The 22049-nt window shown below is 40.7% G+C and overlaps 1 protein-coding gene across 10 annotated transcripts in view; it reads right to left on the reverse strand.

Moving 5' to 3' along the window:
* LOC131057423 (protein NUCLEOLAR FACTOR 1-like) overlaps positions 1-22049 on the reverse strand; it is a 362090-nt gene that overhangs the window by 124156 nt on the left and 215885 nt on the right. For all 10 annotated transcript variants that reach the window (XM_059221122.1, XM_059221116.1, XM_059221119.1 and 7 more), the window contains one exon: positions 12761-12884. In XM_059221122.1, the coding sequence (XP_059077105.1) occupies positions 12761-12884 (124 nt within the window). The remainder of the gene's footprint in view (positions 1-12760; positions 12885-22049) is intronic.

Here is a 22049-nt window from a genome sequence, read left to right on the forward strand (position 1 = left end):
GGAAAGTTTGGACATTTTGCTAATCATTGTAGGTCAAGAAATAATAATAATACCGGATATGTCAAAGCAATTCAGAAGAACAATGTTACATGCTATGCATGCAACAAAATAGGTCATATTGCTAAGTATTGCAGAAGCAAGACTCAACCGGCTAACAATGATAAAGACAATGAGAAAGGGAAGCAGAAGGTAGATGAAATGCAACAAGATCACACCAAGAGATGGGTTAGAAAATCTAAAGAACAAAGTGGAGATGGATCTATACCGGCAAATCCACCGGTAGAACAGGGTATTCCTCCACCGACAGAAAATTCCACCGGTAACTGAGGCATAAGCCTTAGGGGTTGGCAAAGTCACTACTAAATTTAGCATATTACCCCGGAAGAGATCTAAGGAGATCTAGAAAGACGACTGGAGAACTGTGTTCATTATCGATGAAAGTTACCCCGGCACATAACTGTGAAACCGGCATCCGTAGGGTTGTTGGTGAAGCATTAATGACAGAAAATTAGGGTTTTATTCACTGATAAAAGAGGGTAAGTGAATTCATTTTCACTCACCGAGCATTCAAGCAATCAGAGCAAAGTAAAGGCAAACTAAGAGCGAGCAAAGCATTGAGAAAGGATTTCGAGCAGTTATCTGAAGCACTCAAATCTTTCACCGGCATTCACTCTGGTATTTTTCAAAATGGCATTTGGATCTTCAGCTCCTACTTTTATTGCAAATCCCACAATCGTCGAAGTCAAGGATAGGTTAAGGCCAGTCTTTAAGGAGGTTCCTGAAATTGCCAAGGAAGACTTTGCGGGAGCATTTTCTAGGGTTCCTGACGGAGTAATGTATGTTGAAGATGTGAGGGCATACATTCACTGCACTCTTGAGGATTTGGGCATTGAAGACATCAAAAGCATGAATCAATCAATGATATTGGGAGACACTGGAAATATCAAACCAGAATTTAAGGCAATTGAGGATCTAGGGTTAACCGATATTCTGTATTTACCGGAATTTAAGGATGGAGTTAGTAGATACGTTCTAAGAAGGGTTCACAACGAATTCATTTGGTTAGACAGACCCTACATGATCACAAAGGAAGCTATTCAAGCTGTAATCGGCTTACCTAGGGTTGGACAAGAACCTGGTAAGAAAATTTCCAACATAGAGGTACAAAAACTCACTGGTTCTACACCGGATAACAAATCAACGAAGATAAGCACAATCACCAACATAGACATAAAGTTTGCAAGCATGATCATAGGATATAAGGTAACGCAATCCAATTGATTGAATTCTGTTGCAAGTTCATGCATTCATGTTGCATATCAAATGCTAAGAAATAATGTGAAGTATGACTTATGTGAATGGATGAGGAGTGAGTTAATGCTAAACCTTAAAAAGATCAAAGGAACCAAGAAAGGCACCTTCAGATATGAAAACTTAATTGTTTGTTTAATGCTTTACATCCTGAATGAGCTACCCGGTTTAGGAAAGAAGCAATGGGCTCATGACATACCGGTAGGTATGCAAATCAAAGAAGCTATCATCGATCTTGGTACTGGTAGAGATGAGAAACTTTGGGGTTACTTTAAGACATTTCAGGAGAACATGAGGCAAAGGGAAAGAATCTCAAAGAACATTATGGAGAAGTATTCCACTGACATATGTTTCATGGTGAAAACTGATGAAACACTCATGGAAGCAGTTGAACCCAGGCAAATCTGGATCACTGAGCTTGGATATGAGGTAGATGACAAGATCTTTGAAGTCTATGCAAAGACACTAATAGATGCCCCTTTAGATGATAAAAAAGAGAACTTCGGTACAACAGGAGAAAAGGCTCTTGAAGTGAAAACAGGTTTTAACAGAAAAAGAAGAGAGAAGAAAATAGAGAAAATGTCTGCATATGTGCAAGATGTGATTTACAAAATAGACACTCAACTAGGTTCCAAATCTAAACAGGTAGTCAAACCGGCAGAGGTTGCTACTGAAGAAGTGAAAAAGCCACAAGCACACATTTCCCCAATCACTTCTGACTCTAACCCTGAGGATAATGAGCCTCTGGCTTTCAGAAGGGTGCAAAGGAAGAATGTGGTAAAACCACCGTTAGAGCAACAAAAGGCAGAACCAAGGAGGAGACTTGTCAGAAAGGCAGCTCAACCTACTACACCTCCACCACCAGTAAGGAAGCCTATGCAGAAGAGAAAACCAATCACACCGGCAACCACAAGCAAAAAGTAGAAGGGTGATGATACCGGAACTGGTAAGACGACAATGACCTGTGCTGAAATTATTGATAAAGTTACAAAAGATGGAATATTAAAGAATATATCAAAGTATTATGAATTTTTTGAAGAAAATGAGCAAAATGAGTTAGAAGAGGCTATTTTATTGTATATAGACATCTATAAAAAGGCCTTAGTTGAAATTTTGAAGGATACCTTTATCCCTGTACAATAAACTTGAAGCTAGGAGACTTGACGTTGTCAAGAGGGATAGGGAAACCAAGGAAGTTGCACTTTTGGAACAATGTGGTACTATAAATAATGAAGAGATGAAAAGATGTATAGATACTGCTAATAGGACAATTTTTAGTAGTAAAAACTGGCAGATAAGCCTTATGATGGGTAGAGTAAATGAGGTGGTAAATGAGACAAGGGATGGACAAAATTCTTTCAGAAAAACCCAGACTTTCTCACATCTCAAGAAGAATTTGCAAAGGTAACATCCCCCACCGTTCCTGACAAATCAAAAGGAAAGGGTATTTTGGGCAGTTCTACTCCAATTTTGACACAATCACAACTGGTTGTAACTATAGATACACAACCACAATCGGCAGTTAAAGAGAGTGTACAGTTTATACCAGCACGGACTAGTTTTGAGCAAGAGAATGTACAGGACACTGGAAACACTGTGGATGATACTCCACCGACAGTAACCAATACTGCACCAAGTGGCGAAGCCACTGGTGTAAAAGAGGTTGAGATGGACAAGGTTAAATCAAGTGAGTCCATACTGGCAGGCAAAGTTGATTCCCCGGCAAGAGTTTTGGCAATTGACACTTATCAGGTCGAGAAGAAATCAGTTTCTGAGTTAAGTCCAACAGAACTAATCATGATGGCCACTCAGAAATTGCTAAAAGAAGAGACTATAGATTAAGGGTTAATTGATCAATCGGTCTCTGTACTACACATAATAATGCCTAACTGTCAGATTGAGGATGGAGCAAGCCCTTCCGGTAAGCTCAAAACCTTATCAGAGCACATATCAAATAGCTATCAATCCTTGAGACAGATTGCAGACCGACGGGCTTTGGACAGTTTCCTCTGCAGCAAAACGAGCAACTTTTGATCAGCTCATAGAAACTGGGAAGAAGAAGATAGAGGACAAACTTATTTCTATTGAGGTTTGTTTAAAACAATGTACTAATATTTACCGAGTATGTTGTAATATAGGAAGTCTAACAGCCAATGTAGATAGCAGATTGAAAGAATTATATGACAAAATGGTTAATATTGCTAATTCTTTTGATGGTTTGACTACACTAACTACATCTGTTGATGGACAAATTTTGTCCTTGGAGAACCAAGTTTTTCTTTTTGAGAAAGAGAAAGATAGAATAATAAGGAGAGCAAGAAATTTAAGAGGATTGGTAAGTCCAAAACTCACAAGAGAGAATGCATGGATATGCTAGCAAAACCCACACCGGTAGATACACAGGAGAAGGAATTGCTTGCCCACTTACTTAGTGGACTTGCATCGGTATCTAATACTTTCAAATCAGGCTGGGACACTGTTGACGTGTATTTTGTACACAATCATACACAGAATAAAATACCCAAGGGTACCTTATCCTCTCTTGAATAAAGTCTCTGATTGCTGAAGATGTCGCAAAAAAGGATCAATCAGGATGACTCCAAGGTTCTTGTATGTAGGGTCTCTACGTGTGGATAAGCTCTCTGTGGTATGATGTGATTTGCTGGAATCACAAGGGGACTTACATTTGATGCTTGAACTTCTGATTTGCTTTGAATATTGCTGGACACAGGATTTTCACTAGCTTAGATTTGAAAAAAGGAAAAAAGATGAGGGCAAAGAGAGGATCTAATCCTAATACTAAGAATGTAGGAGCAATGATTGATCTTTGATGAAACTCTAACTAGGTCTTGTTTTGACATCGCAGGACCATCTCCACAAGGCTAGTGCGATCTTCGAAGGGAAGCTTTAGGATGTTCAAATCATCACTGTAGGCATAGACACCATCAGGTTGATGCATATCAATGAAGAAGCGACAATTGAAGTTAAGCTTAAGCTGAACAATTCCAGTTGACTACACAAGGCAAGTCTGCAATCAACAAACTGCCAGTAGTATGGATATACGAATTTCACCATCAATCAAGCACATTTCTTCCACTCATCTAATAACATGAAATCAAATACGAGAAGTATAAAGACTATGCAAATTGTCGAATCGACCACTAAATTTCACCATTTCTTCAATGAAGTTACAAGTCTTTTACAACAACATCTTGGCAACAATCTTTGCCTTCTCTCTCTACTCTACTCTAATTGCTATTCTATCAACTATATTCTAACTCTTCCAACTAACCTATTCTCTCTAATTCCTAATGCCTTTACAAATGAAATGCCAGGGCTTATATAGTGCCCACAATACAATTCGATGGCCTAGATCAATTCGAGATCAATGGCCAAGATTCAACAATGAAAACCCTAATTAGGGTTTGTTACAACCATTACATAACATTTAATGCTTGACCAATGATAAAATTGTATTGCTTGGACACATGTCCTCTCTAGAAAATTCCACCAATGGATAGACGGGGTAGGTACATAGGAGTTTGTGCCACCTTCCATGAGTTAGGTACATTGAATCTGGACATGCTGAGGTGGACCACACTGACTGGAGAAGTGATGACAACCCTCGTTCTGACTTCTTGCATCCTTGATTTGCAGGATGATGATGTACCTCGCCTTGAAACGCTGGATTGGAGGAGGCCGCCCTTGTCCTTGCTTGATCGTCCTCGAGGAGACCGTCCTTGATCTGGCTTGATTTTCCTTGAGGACAATCTTCCGACTTGCAGATCCTTCGAGCTTGGAGTCGCCATCTTGATACCTACACAACATTTCAAAATTAGTAATATATTTTGCAACATGGAAATATAGACTAGAAAGAGGATTTAAGTTTTAAATTAGGAAACCTCATGATAAATCTTTGAATTATCATTTCCTAAATTTACTAAGCCACTTGAGATTGAAAATTCAAAATTCAAAATTGAGACTAGGAGAATCTCGCCATACCTCCACTTGGGAATTAACTCTAAGCAAAGATGCAAAATTAAGCAAGTTTGCTAGGCAAAATGTGGATCAAAGTCTTCAAAATGTGCTTCTTCTATCAACTTCACCACTTCTAGCCTTCAACGTCTTGAGGAAAATTCGCTCCACCTCTAGCCTTCAACTCGCACTCCTTCTTGGACCAGATTTCGCACTCCTTTATTGCTCCTTCAAAATCGCACTTGAACAAATGATTGAAAGATGGATTAACATGCTCAACACACCCCTCTTATATAGGCGCTCATCTTGATAATTGCCCCTAGGCCGACTTGGAAAATAGGCCCCAAAAACAAATAAAATTTAATAAAAGAGGGGGCTGACCTTGCAAAATAATACCCCAAGCGCTCCCCTTTTTTTAAAATTTAATTTAATAATAATTAATTAAATGTCTTTGTAATTAAAAACCTCGATTTTTTAAAGGCTTTAAATTAATTATTGAATGTCCATGCGCTATTTTTAAATACCAATTTAATTAAATCTTTCACATTTTTATCGAATTTGGCATTTTAATGTAATTCGAAAATATTGGCGCCTAAGCATGGGAGGAATAAGGGACACTAACCATATCGCTCTGGTCCCTGGGAGAGGGACAGGAGCGCTCCTTCATTTTGGCCTTGTTTTTCATGTTCAGAGTTATGTCTTAGACGTCCAAAATAGCATTTTAATTGGGAATCTTGAGCTTAATTCGTCCCTTTTGTGGAAGGAGTGCGCTTTAAAGTACTTTCGCCCTGGTCCCTTGGTGAGGGACAGGAGCGAACTTGCCTTTTTCCTTGGGTCTTTGTCTCTTTAATCACCAATTTATATCGCAAGGCAAGTAACAATGTTATCCATTCATTCCATGCATACTTTACTCGTCCTTTACAATGCAAATTTGATATTTGAATGAATATCGCCCTGGTCCCTTGGTGAGGGACAGGAGCGAACCTTTGTTCCTTGTGCTCATCCTTGTTTATATCAACTTGCAATTGTCTTCACAGTGTAAAATGATGTTCCTTACTCCCTTTTGAACACTTGAAATGTGAGTGGCGACTTAAACTTAGACACACTTGAACATTTCGCTCTGGTCCCTTGGTGAGGGACAGGAGCGAATTTGGGCATTTCCATCACCTTTGCGGTCTTTGATACTTTATTTTCTCTCCGAGGCGTTCCAAACATCATTGCCCCTTTGTGTCTTAGCTTGGAGTGATTTAAGCTTGGAGGGAATATTAAATAACCTTGAGTTCGCCCTGGTCCCTGGCTGAGGGACAGGAGCGAACTTTCACTTGTAGGCTCAATCATGCTTTGCTAACTTTTAAAACCATCTTCAATGGATCCGCTATGCTTCCCTTCACTCATCCTTGACATGAAATTTGCTTTATCTTGGTGAGAGATTTGTCTAAGGAAGAAATCGCTCTGGTCCTTGGAAGAGGGACAGGAGCGCCTAGGACAATATGGGCTTCACTTGGCGTTTTTGCAATCTTCAAATTATCTTCAACGGACTCGTTATGCCTCCTTTGCTTGCCTCAAACTTAATACTTACTTGATCTTCGCCCAAAACCTGTTTTATAGGGAAAATCGCTCTGGTCCCTGAGAGAGGGACGGGAGCTATCACTTAAATTCGCCCTGGTCCCTGGCAGAGGGACAGGAGCGATTTTGCTTCTAGGGTCAATTTTCCTCATGATTGCGCTTTCAAGTTATATTCAACTGATAAAATGTATCTCCTTTGATCTTCTCAATTCGCGAAATCGTTCAAATCTTTCAAGGACAAGGCAATTTTGGATTTCAAGCTCCGGTCCTTCAGTGAGGGACAGGAGCGATTTTTGCTCTCCAGGCCCAAATGCTTCACTTTTCACCATGAAATGTCTTTCCTAGGGAAGATATCATCCTGCCTCATGCTATGAATAAAAGTTAATGTCCAAAAAAAGGTCTAAAATTGTGCATATAAAGAAAATCGCTCTGGTCCTTCAGTGAGGGACAGGAGCGAATTTGACCTTCTAGGCAAAAAATTCATCATTTCATTGCTTTTGATCAAGTCTGGATGCTCCATCATGCTCATTTTGCCCTTCACCATGCCTTTGATGTCTCAATTCGTCCAAACAAGGTCAGGAATGGCTCAAATAAGTATTATCGCCCTGGTCCCTTGGTGAGGGACAGGAGCGCTTCGCCTTGGTCCTCCTGGGAGGGACAGGAGCGAAATTCGCTCTGGATCCTCAGTGAAGGACAGGAGCGAAATTTGACTTTTCGAACTCTCTATCAGGATAACTTTTATGGAATATAACATTTAAGTATAAGTTCTTATACTTTAAGTTATATTCCATATATACTTTCAGGATGTTTGAGAGTGGTTTCAGACCTCCAGGAGTTATATTCCAAAATCTAGCTTTTTGAGGTTTTTCAGTTTCCAGACTTAGTCAAATTTCAGGATCAAGACATTCCAGACTTAGCCAAATTTCAAGATCAGGACATCACTCAAGCCGGACTTGCTTATCCATGTGATCACCCGACAGCACTCAAAATGCAAAGGCTAACTAACAAAACCCTAAAAAACCTAAAGAACAAACCCTAAAAAGCAAAAAAGCATGGGTCCCCATTTGCAATGGGGCGATGTGTGAAATGGTCACAACAGACACATATCTTCAGTTGCTGCAAAAGGCTTACCCATAAATCCTGAAGATGACTAGGCTCGAGTGACTCTTAACTATATTCTTTCATTCTTTATTCTTTCACCAGTCTTTGGCATTAATGTCAAAGGGGGAGTATGTATATATGTGAAAAATATCAGGGAATATGTTATCAGATGAAGAGTATTGCTTAGGGGGAGCACACCGGCAGGGAATCCATTTTTCACATGAGTGTTGCCATCAATGCCAAAGGGGGAGATTGTTGGCAATTGACACTCGTTGGATTCATTTTGTTGTCATTGATGGCAACAAGATCTGATGGAAGTCACAAACCGGCACTAGGAGGCACATACTGGCAGATACCGGTATTGGAAGCATTCAGGGCTACACCGGCACCGGCACCGGCATCAATACTTCAAGGAAGCCGACATCAAGAAAGATTTATTTAGTAAATCATTTTGTAATTATTGTCGAGGCCGACATTGAATATCTTTTGTAAATGCATTGTAAGCCGACATACGGCATATCATGTGTAATAGGTATATAAGTCAGTCTGCTAGGTCAATTTTGTAATAAGTATGAGATGATGATGTGATGTAATAGGTGATAGACATATATAGGTATAGCAGAACTGTGTGATATTAATTACATATATGGAGATCATTATTGTATGCGAACATTATATCATGCAATGATCTATAGATAGCTTGGAAAGCATTCTTGGAGGAGAAGTAATACCGGTAATAGTTCAAGATTGTGAACCGGTACAGAGCAGAACCAGAACCGGAACTCTATTTGGTATAGCAGATGCATTCCTGAGTTCATTTTCAGTAATTTACTTTGGCAGAAAGCTTGTAGTCAGTGAGGCTCTTTAGAGATGAGCAGTATGCTCTAGGCAGTGTGCCTTCCTACAAGTGCAGGCCTCTGTTTTATGTAATATCTTTTCATATGGCCAGTGAGCTGATATTGTGGGCCACAAATCCCGCCGTGGTTTTTCCTCATTGAGGTTTTCCACGTATAAATTATGTGTGTTATGGTGTTCATTTATGTGGATGGTTTATTTGTTTCTTGTTATATGCTTATTTGTTTACCGGTACATATCTGCATGGTTTAGAAAGTTAAAAATTGTTCATTCCGACAAAACACTGATTCACCCCCCCCCGGCCCCCCCCTCTCATGTTCTTAGATCCCAACAATAGTTTGTAATAAATTATATCTACAACATAACAAGAGGTTCATAGATTTAATTTTAGTATTGAAGGATAGTATTTTGTAATAAAGATTACATTTCATACAATTAATTATTCTTGAGTAGAAGTAACAATTGGTTTTTTATTATTTTGCAATTAGATTTATGATAACATTTCTCACACCTACATATTGTTGCAATTGTTATTTATCAAGTATTCAATGTTATTGTTATCCAATGTTTGTTATTCACTCAATGGCATTTATTATGTCTATCATGCTTATAAATATCTACTGAGATGTCTCATCATGTGTGTTGAGGGTTAAACTGTTTTGGCAAATTGGCAAGGTTTATCTTGTAGATGAGCTCAAAGGTGTAGATCATGGTTTTGTACTGAGTCTTGCATTTAATTTATCACAACATGTGTGCTTATATATTTTAACTTACTCAAACATGTATGTGTACATGAATTGTTCAATTTTAAAATTTAACTAAAACAAGCATCTAATCATAGAATTTATTTTGAATAAATAAGCATAAACTCCTTTGCCTTGTGTTGGAAGAGCATTTCAAAATTTTACACTAGGCAAACCCAAAAAGACAAATTTCAAGTTTATTCAATAAGAATGTGAAATACCTGAAAAAGAGTATAAAGATTGTAAATTGCAAGTACATATCATTCATACTAGGTTATTTTTTATTTCGCAGGTGGCTTACACTTCAAATTCAACAAGTGGTTCTACCACACATCTATTTTGTTTTTTATGTTGCACTAAAAGGTGCAAATGAAATCACTAACAACTACTATAATATACCATTTTAAGGTCGTGAAATCAGCTTTAGCATAGGCATATGATTATCCCATGATCAAAGATGTTGTGCTAGGGCATGTAGATGTGCAAGAGTTGAATTCTTGATTTCTTAGAGAGATAGTGTGCTAATTCAAGTCCTAATATTTCCTATTCTGACTCAAATCCACTAGTTGGTCACTTGCACCAAGCATAATGACCCTAAAAAGAGAAAAATCTACACTATCAGCAATGATATTAAAGGGAAATTTAGTGTGATGATATCCTTTATCAAGCCTCTAGATTGTTGTTACATGATGAGAAATAAGAGATAAACTAGGATGAATTCAATAAAACTATACTACTTACTACAAAACACTTTGGGTACAAATAGGGACACACTCAAGTATTGCACTAGACAATAGCAGAAATTACCTCAAATGCTTCTTTAGTAAGAATGGCCTCATTGGAATTATATGAACAATGATACATACTATTGCTCATAAAAAATAACTCCATACACAAATAGGGACACACATAGCTATTTGCAAAACAAAGTAGTTGGACTAGGCCTCGCTTCTTCAAGCGAATTCAACAACAAAATTAGTCTTAGTCAGTCCAGACCTTACAGAAAAGAAATCTTTTTATGAACCAAATGGTACTAAAAGAATATTCCAATCTCCAAGCAACCAGCAAACTCAAGGTTGGAAATTATCCCCCATCCCTCTATGCTCTTCCAACTTCCTCCAGATTTTAATGACACTCAAGCAAGTCAGTCCATATGGTCATCGAACTAGAATGTGTTATGAAGCTCTCCAATAGTCATGAATTCTCAGACAATAGGAGCAAAATGTTTTCCAATGCTCATCTCCTTGATATTTTGCTGCCCACCCACACACCCCTCAATCAAAATATCTACGTATAGGTGTCAGGTTCCACAAACAATGCACCCCTTACAGAACACATTTACAAATTGGATGTTCAATGAAGCTAAAGCCCGAAAACAATTTGATCTTACAATAAAAGAGGGTTGAAGCAAAACCCTTTTGCCAAAAGATTCAGAAACTGGTATGTTTTGTTTTTGGCAGACTTCACCTCCATCCTAAAAAGTTATGAAACCATTAAAATTCCACTTGGCAATATCTAAGCCTAGACCACAGTACAAGAACGCAAGAACAATTAAATATGAAAAAACAAAGGACCTTGAACGAAATGCTTCCGAGGAGAAGTTCAAAATGACACTTGACAAATAAGCTGACAAAGTTTCATTGACAGACTCCTTTTTTATAATAAGATGCAGGATTAATCCAATCTCAAGATACTTTAGAGGTAAAGGAAAAAAATCCAATCTCAAGCTACCATAGAGGTAAAGGAAAAATAAATGTTGAATCTTGAATCTACTAGATTTTAATTTTTAAATGTTTGAAACTAAATAAAATATAAATAATGACATGCCATAATTTTGCCACAAAAAAAAATTATGATGAAATTTCATATTAAAATTATAGTATGCGGTGCACTAAGGTGCTGCTCCTCTTGTTGTGCACGCTATTCACAACTCCAGAAACTCGCCCTTGCTGCTCCTTGGGTTGTTTTAAACCTGATCAATTCTCATACTTTTGCTGCGAATAGAACAGGACTTTATGTAATACATGAATATATGAATCTTCACTTTCTCTTGCAACAATTTTGTATGCTTCTCTCAACAGCAATCTTTCCTCATCAAAATATATACTAAACTTGTACAGACGTGCACAGAATCATTTTTTATAAAAATCACTGAGAATTTTAGTATGGTTATGCAGATATCTTTGCTACAGTATGCTTTCAAATGCTCAGAGCTTGTCTGTTTATACAAACTCTAATCATAAAGAAAACACAGAAATCACACAAAATTTACAAATGAATAAGTTGCTATTATATTTCTCCTTGCATTCACAACAAAATCTCTTCTCGGAAAGAAAAAAGACTAATGGAAGTTACCTCAGAAAAAAATGTGTTCTTAACCTCTTCTCTTGCAACAATTTTGTATGCTCCTCTCAACAGCAATCTTTCCTCATCAAAATATATATTAAACGTGTACAGATGTGCACATAATCATTTTTGTTAAAAATCACTGAGAATTTTAGCATGGTTGTGCAGATCTCTTTGCTACAGTATCCTTTCAAATGCTCAGGGCTAGTCTGTTTATACAAACTCTAATCACAAAGAAAACTCAGAAATCACACAGGATTTACAAATGAATAACACACTAATAGTTGCTATTATATTTCTCCTTGCATTCACAACAAAACCTCTTCTCTGAAAGAAATAAAACTAATGGAAGTTAACTCAAAAAAAATTTGTTCTTCCATCACAGTTACTGGACCAAACATTGCTCTGATACCATATGAGGATTTTGCAATGAAATGCAGATTAATAGGATGATATCATTCCAACATAGTAAAATATTTATACAGTTACTATATTTGTTGTGATCCTATAAAATAGGAAGCATACTCCACCTAATCTCATTTATTCCTCACCATACCCATTCTACATGTGTTACAAGTACAACAAATCACCTAACAACTCAACAAACATAGGTAAACTATTAGTTTAACCTAGTAACTATTCCAAGTAGTAACAATAGATTTAAATGTATTTATATGTTTAAATCTATCCACTAGCTATGATTTAATAATTCTTAACAAATCCATTTCACCAAAATTACCATCTTAAACTTCAGGGATTTTACCACCATAATATATTTCACCAAAGCAAAACTTCCCATTGAAAAATCATGCTTCACATTAAATAAGCAAGATTTATATTTCAAAAAATGCCCCAAAGCTTACAAAGAGAAAAAAATTGGCTTTGCATAGCAGAAGTGAAATTGCAACACTCTGCCCTTTTAAAAATGGTTTGCCACCATGATTGTAGACTCATCTTCACACCATAACTTGCAAGTTTGTCATCATCCTGCAAGAAATCAAAAGAGCAAATTTGAGTACAATAATACCCTATTTAGAAAGGGTGCTTTAACATATGCAGTGTACTTGAAAGCCCCAGGATACTATACGAAACAAACTCTCCAAGACAAAGATTCTAACACAGGTGTCCAACCTAAGACTAATCTATTCATTTTCCTCAACTTTTATTAACATTTTAGTTCACAGATTCCATGTAACACAGATGGAACAGCGTGTACAGTAAATTGTTCTTCAAATTATTAGAGGAAACTCCTTTTTCAAGAATCTAAGGATTTCTAGTATGCAATACAAACAAAATTAAATTAAAACCTAAGTAAATTCAGCACAACTACCCTAGATGCAAGATTTTATACCTTTAAAACTATCTACTGCAGAAAGAGATTAAATTTAACGAGGAATGCAAGCAATTTTCAGCTAAACACAGAGGTTGAAAATCAAAAGTAAAATATGATTTGAATTGCAGTGGACATTGTTTACCCTCTCGGGTAAACGGTTAAATGCAGAAAGTAAATGCACAGAACATAATGGAAATATATTAAATAACCAACCTCCGTATTAATTCCACAGTCCATGTACAATACGTGCTTATAACATTACATCTGACACGACTAACTTGATCCCACTTCGAAGAAAAGGTACACAATATATAATACCCGAAGGGGTGCGACACAACCATCGCGACTCCAACTACCTACCCGTCGGCTAACTAACTGACCGCCGTAACTCATTATTACCGACGACAACATAAACATAATATAACAACATAACATAATGATTATTCCCGGCAACATCATCCCCCCCAAGAAAAGAAGTCGACTCCGACGACTTAATACAAAATAGAGATGAACGGCAGAAACTACTGACGCCAGTCGGGCCCGGATCTTATACACTTCCTTCGTCCTCGCCTGAAAACCCTTTTTTGCTACCATCCGATGCTCAAGTGCGGATTTCACCAATATTGCTTCCTTTGCCATCACAGTCCTGTGCCTAACCCAAACTTGGCTGCAAAACACGTTTTTCAGTCTCAGCTTCCACCAACTACTACTCAAATGATACTGTCTCCCTAGCCAATTTGTCCTCAATAGCCACCCGTGCTGCTCTCCCGGCATCCAACTCCTAGGTACGTTGAACTAAGTCTCACGCGACTATTGCCTCCAACCTGGTGGTCAGCTCCTCCCGAGCCCTCTGTGCATCCACCAAGGCAACCTCACGTCCAGCCGAGACATACTCCGAGTTCCTCAAAGCATACCAGTCATGCTTGGAGGTGGCCACAATCCGCTGGCACAAATGCTAGGAGACACCTCAAATCCTCCATCACACTCCCCAAAGGCTAAAAATTGAACTGAATAACTCCCTGGTGTCATACAACTGCGCGGACTTGCAATGCCTTCCCTCAAACTCTGTTTGTTCCCAACCTCCAAATCCGTCTCCCTCTACGGCTTATGGCTTCCCGCCAATGCTTTAGCGTCAGGCTTCTTTCTCACCGTACGAAACAACCCACACTTACCATGACTTCTCAGATGCCCTTCGCCCAACTCGAAAAAGTGTATTGTAGCTCAAAAAATAAACTGGGGGTCTGGGGGCAACGCCCCCAGTGGGGTCGAGGGGCAGCGCCCCTCACAGGGTCTGGGGCAGCGCCCCCGAAGGGTCCTGGGGCAACGCCCCTGCCGCCAACACCAATTTACAACCCTCAGAACCATACGAAAGTCCATGGTGCACAGCATTTCTGTGATATTTTAAGATGCCAAAAACCCTTCTTTTCCACTCTGAATTTCCAGTGTCCTGGCTTCAAACTCCAGTGAATCATTTTAAATCTGGTCATCGTCGTTTTTTGTTTTTTTTTGACACTGTAATCTCCCCGATGGCACCCCGGCCATACAACCTCCCTGTACGGTCAACAACAGCATTGGCACCTCTGATCGTGCGGCCACCTTCCCGTGTCGTCAACACCCCTCCACCATACAACGGAGCGGCTGCGTGGTTGTGCGTCTTAATCTTTGCGTGTGTTTTTGGCCTTTCCACACGACGATGGTTACCACCGCCGGTGGTGTCCACCGTACGATGGTCCCACAGTCAGTGTTACCACCGCACGGTGGTCACCACCGCCGATGGCCCACCGCACGGTGATCACCGTCGGTGGTCCACCATACAGTGGTCACTGTCGGTGTCGCCACCGCCGGTGGTCCCACTGTGGCGCTTTTGTTTTCTTTTCTCTCTTCTTTTTTTTTTTAATAATTTTTTGACCGTACGGTCGCTGTCGTACGACCCTACGGTTTTTTCCATTGTTTTAATGAATTTTTTACCGTACGGTCGCCTGTCATACGACCGTACGTATTTTTTTCCTCATCTCCTAATTTAGTTGTCTTAGAGAGTCGTCTGCTCGGGTCCCCTGTCTCTGGGATTACCCTTCATCCTTCTCGGTTTTCCTCGCCCGAGAGTTGCCTGTTGTGGTCCTATGCCTCTTGAGTCGCCTGCCTGGCCTCTCAGGTCCCCCTTGAGCTCTCGGCCTCTCGGGTCCCCTGCGCGCTTCGCGTGGTAGGGTTTCAATTTGTACCCGTTGGTGGCCAATCTATTTTCAATGGCCATTGGAAGACTTGGAACCACAAATTCTACAGGGACCACGACCTCCTTCCCGTACATAAGAAGAAGAAGAAGAATAAAGATTTTGAAAGCTACAGCCTTCAACACAAGGTTCCAATCGTTGCCGACACAATTGTTCTTTGGATTATCTACGTCACCAGGGTTTGAGGCGTCTCCCTTCCAATATTCTTTGTATTCCGGAAGGTACACCTCTGTTGGTTGCTCTGGTTCCTCTACTTTGAGCCTGTAGCTTTGGAAAACATTTCGTAATCCTCCATTTGCCAGTGGAAGAGCCCATTAAGTGAGCATACCTCATCTTCAGAACATCCCTCCAATTCGAGCACCCCTTCACTGTTCGGCTCCATCGCGTTCTTGTCCTTGCTTTCATCGGGACCCCCTTCCCCTTTATTAGAGTCCTTTGAGTCCGAGTCGGAAGAGGCGAGCTCTTCGCCGACATCTTGGGTGTGTAGGTCAATGGTATATTTCCGCCCTCCCTTCTCCATGGAAAGTGTATTTTTCTTCCAGTTGTGGTTTACCCTCGCGTTGATCAACCACGCTCTCCCCAGGATGGCATCATAGCCTTTCTTCTTCGAGGGAATAACCACGAAATCTAACAAGAATGGTTGCGTACCAATTGTCACTTGCTGGGCCATCAACAGGCCGAGTGGCTTAATGCCGTGTTGGTTCGCTCCCACTAGGTTGAATGTGGGTGGCCACAGGGTGGGCTTCCCCAGCCGCTTCCATGTTTCTTCTGATAGTGCATTCACCCCAGATCCCCCGTCTACAATGGTGTCCTTCAGAATGGTCCCACAGATACCCATTTCTACCACAGCTGGGTGTCTACCACTGCTCAAGGCTAGTAACATCGGGTCAGTCGAAGCGCTGACGGAAACCTCCATCTGTGGTGTACTCTTCGAAGCGGTGGCGGGAACCCCTACCTGTGGTGCACTCGACGATGCGGTGGCGGGAACCCCTACCTGTGGTGCACTCGACGATGCGGTGGCGGGAACCCCTACCTGTGGTGCACTCGACAATGCGGTGCTTTGCACATTGGTGAGGATGGCAGTCCTCAATTGTGGCATAGAGTCTAGAAGGTCTTTTACCTTTATCGGCACCTCTATCTACAAGATTTGCCCAATGATGTTATTTTCCGCTTCCGTACGGGATGATGTACTCGCCACCTCGTTGTCCCGTCGTTCGGTCGTCATCTCACGTTCAATATTGGCCTTTGCCTCCCATAATCTCTCCTTCTCCGTACAGGGGTCGGGATAAGTGGCTTTTTTCGTCTAGGCGCGAGTGATCGCCAGTACTTCTTTCTCACCAGTCTTCTCAGCCTTCTCAATGTTGAGGAGATTAACCCCTGCCTGCGAGCAATTTGCGTCCTCATGGTCGCCTGGCCCACACCAACGACAGAGGTGCTGAGGGGTGGCTTCCTTCATGCAATCACGGGCGAAGTGCCCCCACTGATTACAGGCCCTACATTGGATAATTGGCCGGCCCTTGGCATCATACTGGATACGGCTTCCGTTATTGTTATTGTTGCTATTCCTTCCATCGCCACGTCTGTTGTCTCGGTATCCTCCAGATGATGCCGTTGTGTTAGTATGTTGGCCGGTACCCACTGGTGCGGATGTTGTGGCCTGCTCCGTGAACAGCACCTGGTTCATTTGCGTACTTCGGGTTTTCATGTTGTATGGGCACTCCTTGGTGGAGTGTCCCATCACTTGGCAAATCTCGCAGAATGCCTTCTTTTGGCAAGTACCCTTTGTGTGCCCTTCCTCTTTGCACTCAATGCACCATATGTCCCCTTCGTTCCGACCCGTGCTTCTCATTATTTTGAATTCTTTTCTCATTCGCTCCATGTCTTTCTGGAGCGCTTGCACCCGTTTGCCAGCCTCGTCGTTGCTGCTGCTTTCCTGTGAAGAGTCATCATCCTCGGATGAGGATTTATTACTTTTCTTCTTCTTTGATGTTTTGTGTTCGCTCTCTAGGTCCATCGCCCTCTTATAAGTGTCGTCATATGACGTCGGGGGTACAATTTTCATCTTCCTCCGTAGGGAGGATTTCAACCCTTCAACGAACCATCGTTTCTTCAATCCATCTACGGGTTGGCTTTCCATTTTACCCGAGTTCTTTCAGCCTCCGACTGTATGCCCGTACTGTCTCCCTGGTACCTTGTTTGGTACTGTATATCTCTGTTACAATTTCATTGTCATCACGGAGCAACCGAACTCCCCCGTGAATTCCTTCTGTAGATTGGCCCACATGGCCACTTTTTGCTTGTCCACATCGGAGTATCAATCTATGGCAACTCCTCGTAACGTGGCTGGGAACTGCTGTACCCAGTCATCCTGGTCTGTTACTCCGTTGGCGGACCAAATGGTTTCACATGTACGACAGTGCCGTAAGGGGTCTTCCTTGCCCTCCCCTCTGAACTTTGGCAATTTTTGTTTACTCGCCATCCCACCACTGGGTCTCGCTCCTCTAATTCCTTGTGTGCTTGTACCTGGCGATCCTCCGCCTCCTGCAACTGAACCTCCACTCGTGGGTCCTCCGGAAAAAGTTGCTGACACCGAACCAAACAAATTGCCTCCCGTACGATACCCTTGTGCTCCCTCGGCACCTTCGGTCGTACCGTTACCTTCCGTTGTCTCCCTCTGGTTGGTTGTCTCCCTCCGGTTGTCCTCTGAAATGGACAAATTCTTTAGCAAGTCTCTGGTAGCGTCGATCAGGTTTAGACTTCGCCTTGTTTATTCCACCAACTCTTCGCGGCTTCTTACCCTACGGTGGTATTCTGGCGAACTGTAGAGTTCTCCTTCGGCACCCTCCATGACTCCTTCTGGCAGCCCTACAACAGTGTAGACAGTGTAGTTCTCTCCGTCTATCTCTGCCTCCGCAACCTCCGTGACACCTCCTGGGTTCCCTTCGGGCAACCCCTCAGCCGGTCGTCCCTCGGCAAGCTGCCTTAGCCTACACCTTCGTTCTATCTGCTGTCTGAGATTCAACGCGGTTTGTGCCACTTCCCATTCGTCACTCTGTATCTTTTTATTTTTGTCCTTATTTAGTCTATTGGGCATAAGTCACTTCCATACACAGCAAACACACGCCATGTACACAAAAAAACTTTTATTATTTTTATTTTTATTTTGCCTTTCGGCCACAATTTATATCAGCCGTGTGTCGGGATTATTACAAGGTCCAATTTCCTCTTGGCCTGGCACCATCTCATTCCGTTTCCCGTCGGCTGTTCTCTTCGTAGCGTTGCAAGATTTGTTGTCGTCGCTCTTCCTGGGCAATCTCCTCCAGGCAAGCCTGTTGTGCCAGCAATGCCTGTGCAAGCAACTGGGGGAGGTGGTTCATCAACCGGTTTACTGTCGGGCTAACCTCCAGCGCTGTCCACACGGCACTTGGTGGGATTTCTGCCTCCGCCGCCTCTCGTCGGACGTAGGTTTGAATGGCTACCTGGAGCAAAATTGAAAATTCTCGAGTTGCCGTGTCTTCTCCTGTGTAAAGTTCTGTTCGGGCGTCGTCGGCCTCTGGGTTTATTTCACCAACGGGTAGGCCCATCGTGTCTATGCGCCATCTGTGTCTTCCGTTCCCGAGTACGTCTAGGCAGCGGCGCCAAATGTTTACCCTCTCGGGTAAACAGTTAAATGCAGAAAGTAAATGCACAGAACATAATGGAAATAAATTAAATAACCAGCCTCCGTATTAATTCCACAGTCCATGTACAATAAGTGCTTATAACATTACATCTGACACGACTAACTTGATCCCTCTTCGAAGAAAAGGTACACAATATATAATACCCGAAGGGGTGCGACACAACCGTCGCGACTCCAACTACCTACCCGTCGGCTAACTAACTGACTGCCGTAACTCATTATTACCGACGACAACATAAACATAATATAACAACATAACATAATGATTATTCCCGGCAACAGACATAAACTAAGACTACAATGCATTAAGCACAAAAAAATTGTATACACAATTACATATCTACTTCAGACAAAGATTGCAAAACGAGGCTTACAAAGATCATCAGATTGTACTTAACACAAAACAACCTAACATAAAAGCACTGGACTCAATGAACAGTGACGTTAACAACAAATCGGTATTAACATTACCGTTAAGAAATCCAAGTGCAAAGTGGTGCTTATTTATAAGGTTTAAAAAGGTATTACACAAAAATAAACTAAAAACTAACTACAATTCTACTCTAGGAACTATCTATTTGCATGCAATGCAAGTTTTACACCAAATTCTACTCACTAATTCTAAAACTTAACTCCAGCAATCTCCTATTGATCTATGGAAAGAAAACATTAAAAGCACACATTTAATAAAGCCTGCTAAAAATAATGAAAGCTATAAATAACCATGGCCGAAAATAGCAAATCTAAAATATGATATTCTTTCCAAAACTGCTAAAAATGGTGTAGATTGTTCTTAACATGGGCTGAAATAAGAGCATATTAGCAGGCGGCTGAAATTTTTCCCATATTGATCATGGCAGAATTCTTAAGATCCTATAAAATTGTAATGTCCCCTTCCTAGGTGATAGGCAGTTGAGCAGGGATTGGCCTATCATCGGGTTCCCGTAGGCCTGTGGAGTGGAGAGGGGACCCAACCGGTGGTTGTGGAGCTTATCAAGGAGATTTACAGGCCTATCAAATTGGAGTTCAAGGGTTGAATCCATAAATAAATTTAAAATATTAAAGTTGGCCTTAAGGAAATAGTAAAAAGTGAATAGTAACGGAGAAACATAAGAGGAATAGTGAAAAGTGCCCCCCATCCTAGTAACTTAAGTTGTTTTTAAAAGGGGGCCAAGTTCACAATGAGAAATTAGACCCTTAAGGATATTTTATGATTTTAAGGCCAACTAGTAACCCCAAAATAGATAAAAAGAAATGTTGCCTATCATTTGGATTCCTTCTTATGCTTCTAATTTTCAAATCAGCAGCTTGCTTGAGGGTTTCAGCAGCTTGGAGCTTCCAGGAACGCAAACTTCTAGAAGAATTCGGAGATTTGGACGAAAACCCATCTCTCCTGGGGACAGGTTACATCAGTATCCAGCTTCATTGTGTAGTTGGCAGCCTTCTTTGGGGTTTTGAGTGCAGAATTATCAGTGTGAGGGCAGATTTTCTTCAATTAATTGCAGGGGAGACCTTTTTGAGGTCAGTATCACTCATTTCCAGCTTATTCTCAGCCAGCCGCTCCATTTTGGGAAGAAGGGCATCAAACCCTAAGTTGTAATTGGAGTTTGAAGCTAATATTAGAGCTGATTATTATATTCTACCTGCTAAAAATTTGTATCAGACCTTTATGCTTAGTTAAAGGTATGTACATCGGTCTTTTTAAGTGAAAGAAAGCTATCTTAATTGCCTTCATAATGTGTTATGCATTATTCTATCTTGTATCAGCTATTTCTTTCACTTGGCATTCAAAACATTATTCAAAAACTCTCAAAAAATCCAAACAAAACAAAGAAATCAATCAAACCCCTACTTAACATATGCTGGCCAAAGACCTTATCAGCAAAACAAATAGTTGGTTTGGATCAGATTTGGTTAGAATTTGGTTGGGGATCTTTCAATGGTATCAAAGCTTGGATTTTGCCAACCTGTTGGGTTAAATCAAGTTGTGTATACTTTAGTGGATTGGTTTCCAATTGGGACAGCGAGATAGGTCATCATGTCGGGGTTGTTTAACAATAAACAAGCATTGAAAGAATTTGAACAAACACAACACAAGATCATTCTTAAATTGCAGCATATTGAAGATTCCCTTTCAAAGAAAATTAAGCAAACTAATGGTTCATCTCCATATACAAGGACAATTAAGAGACATCATGCCAACAAATGATACAATTATGAGCAGCTACCATAAGTATTGCTCCCTTCCTAAAAAGATACGTGACCTCCTTTCTTTCACACAGTTCTTGGGTTTACCAGATGAGGATGAAGATGGCTTGATGTTTTCAAGTCCATGTTAGCAGCAAAGGAAGAAAAGAATATCAACAAATAGTAAAGAAGCCATTGGAAAAAGTGAAGAGTTTAATGTGCACGAACAAGGAAAGGAAGAAGAATCACTTGTTTATATTTTGCTGCCTACAAGTGATCACAATGAATATGAAAATCAGTCATCATGTGGGAGTCCCAAAGAAGAAATAACTTTGGATCAAATGGAGACACATAGCACACCATTGGGTCATCATGTTGATCACTTAGTGGAAGAAATTACAATCTTGGATCAACCCATTAGAGGTGTTGAAAGCATGATTCCAAGGTTTGACACCTATTCTGATTTTTGCAACAGCAGTTCTAATCATGAGGTAGGATCCATTTCATATGAAGGTAATCATGTTGTTGAGTCATCCTATGATGGTACTCAAGTTGAGAATGTTACACATGAAATATATATTGTGGATTCAAACCACAAAGGGCTTGATTTTGTTCACCATACTTTGGAAGATGTAAAGAAGACACAAAGAATGTGTGATGGATGGTTACAAAGAGCTAAGAAGGCAAAGATGCTTGCTGCCAAAGCAAGACAGCACCTACAA

This window comes from Cryptomeria japonica, chromosome 5 (genome assembly GCF_030272615.1).
Source record: "Cryptomeria japonica chromosome 5, Sugi_1.0, whole genome shotgun sequence".
NCBI classification, from domain to species: Eukaryota; Viridiplantae; Streptophyta; class Pinopsida; order Cupressales; family Cupressaceae; genus Cryptomeria; species Cryptomeria japonica.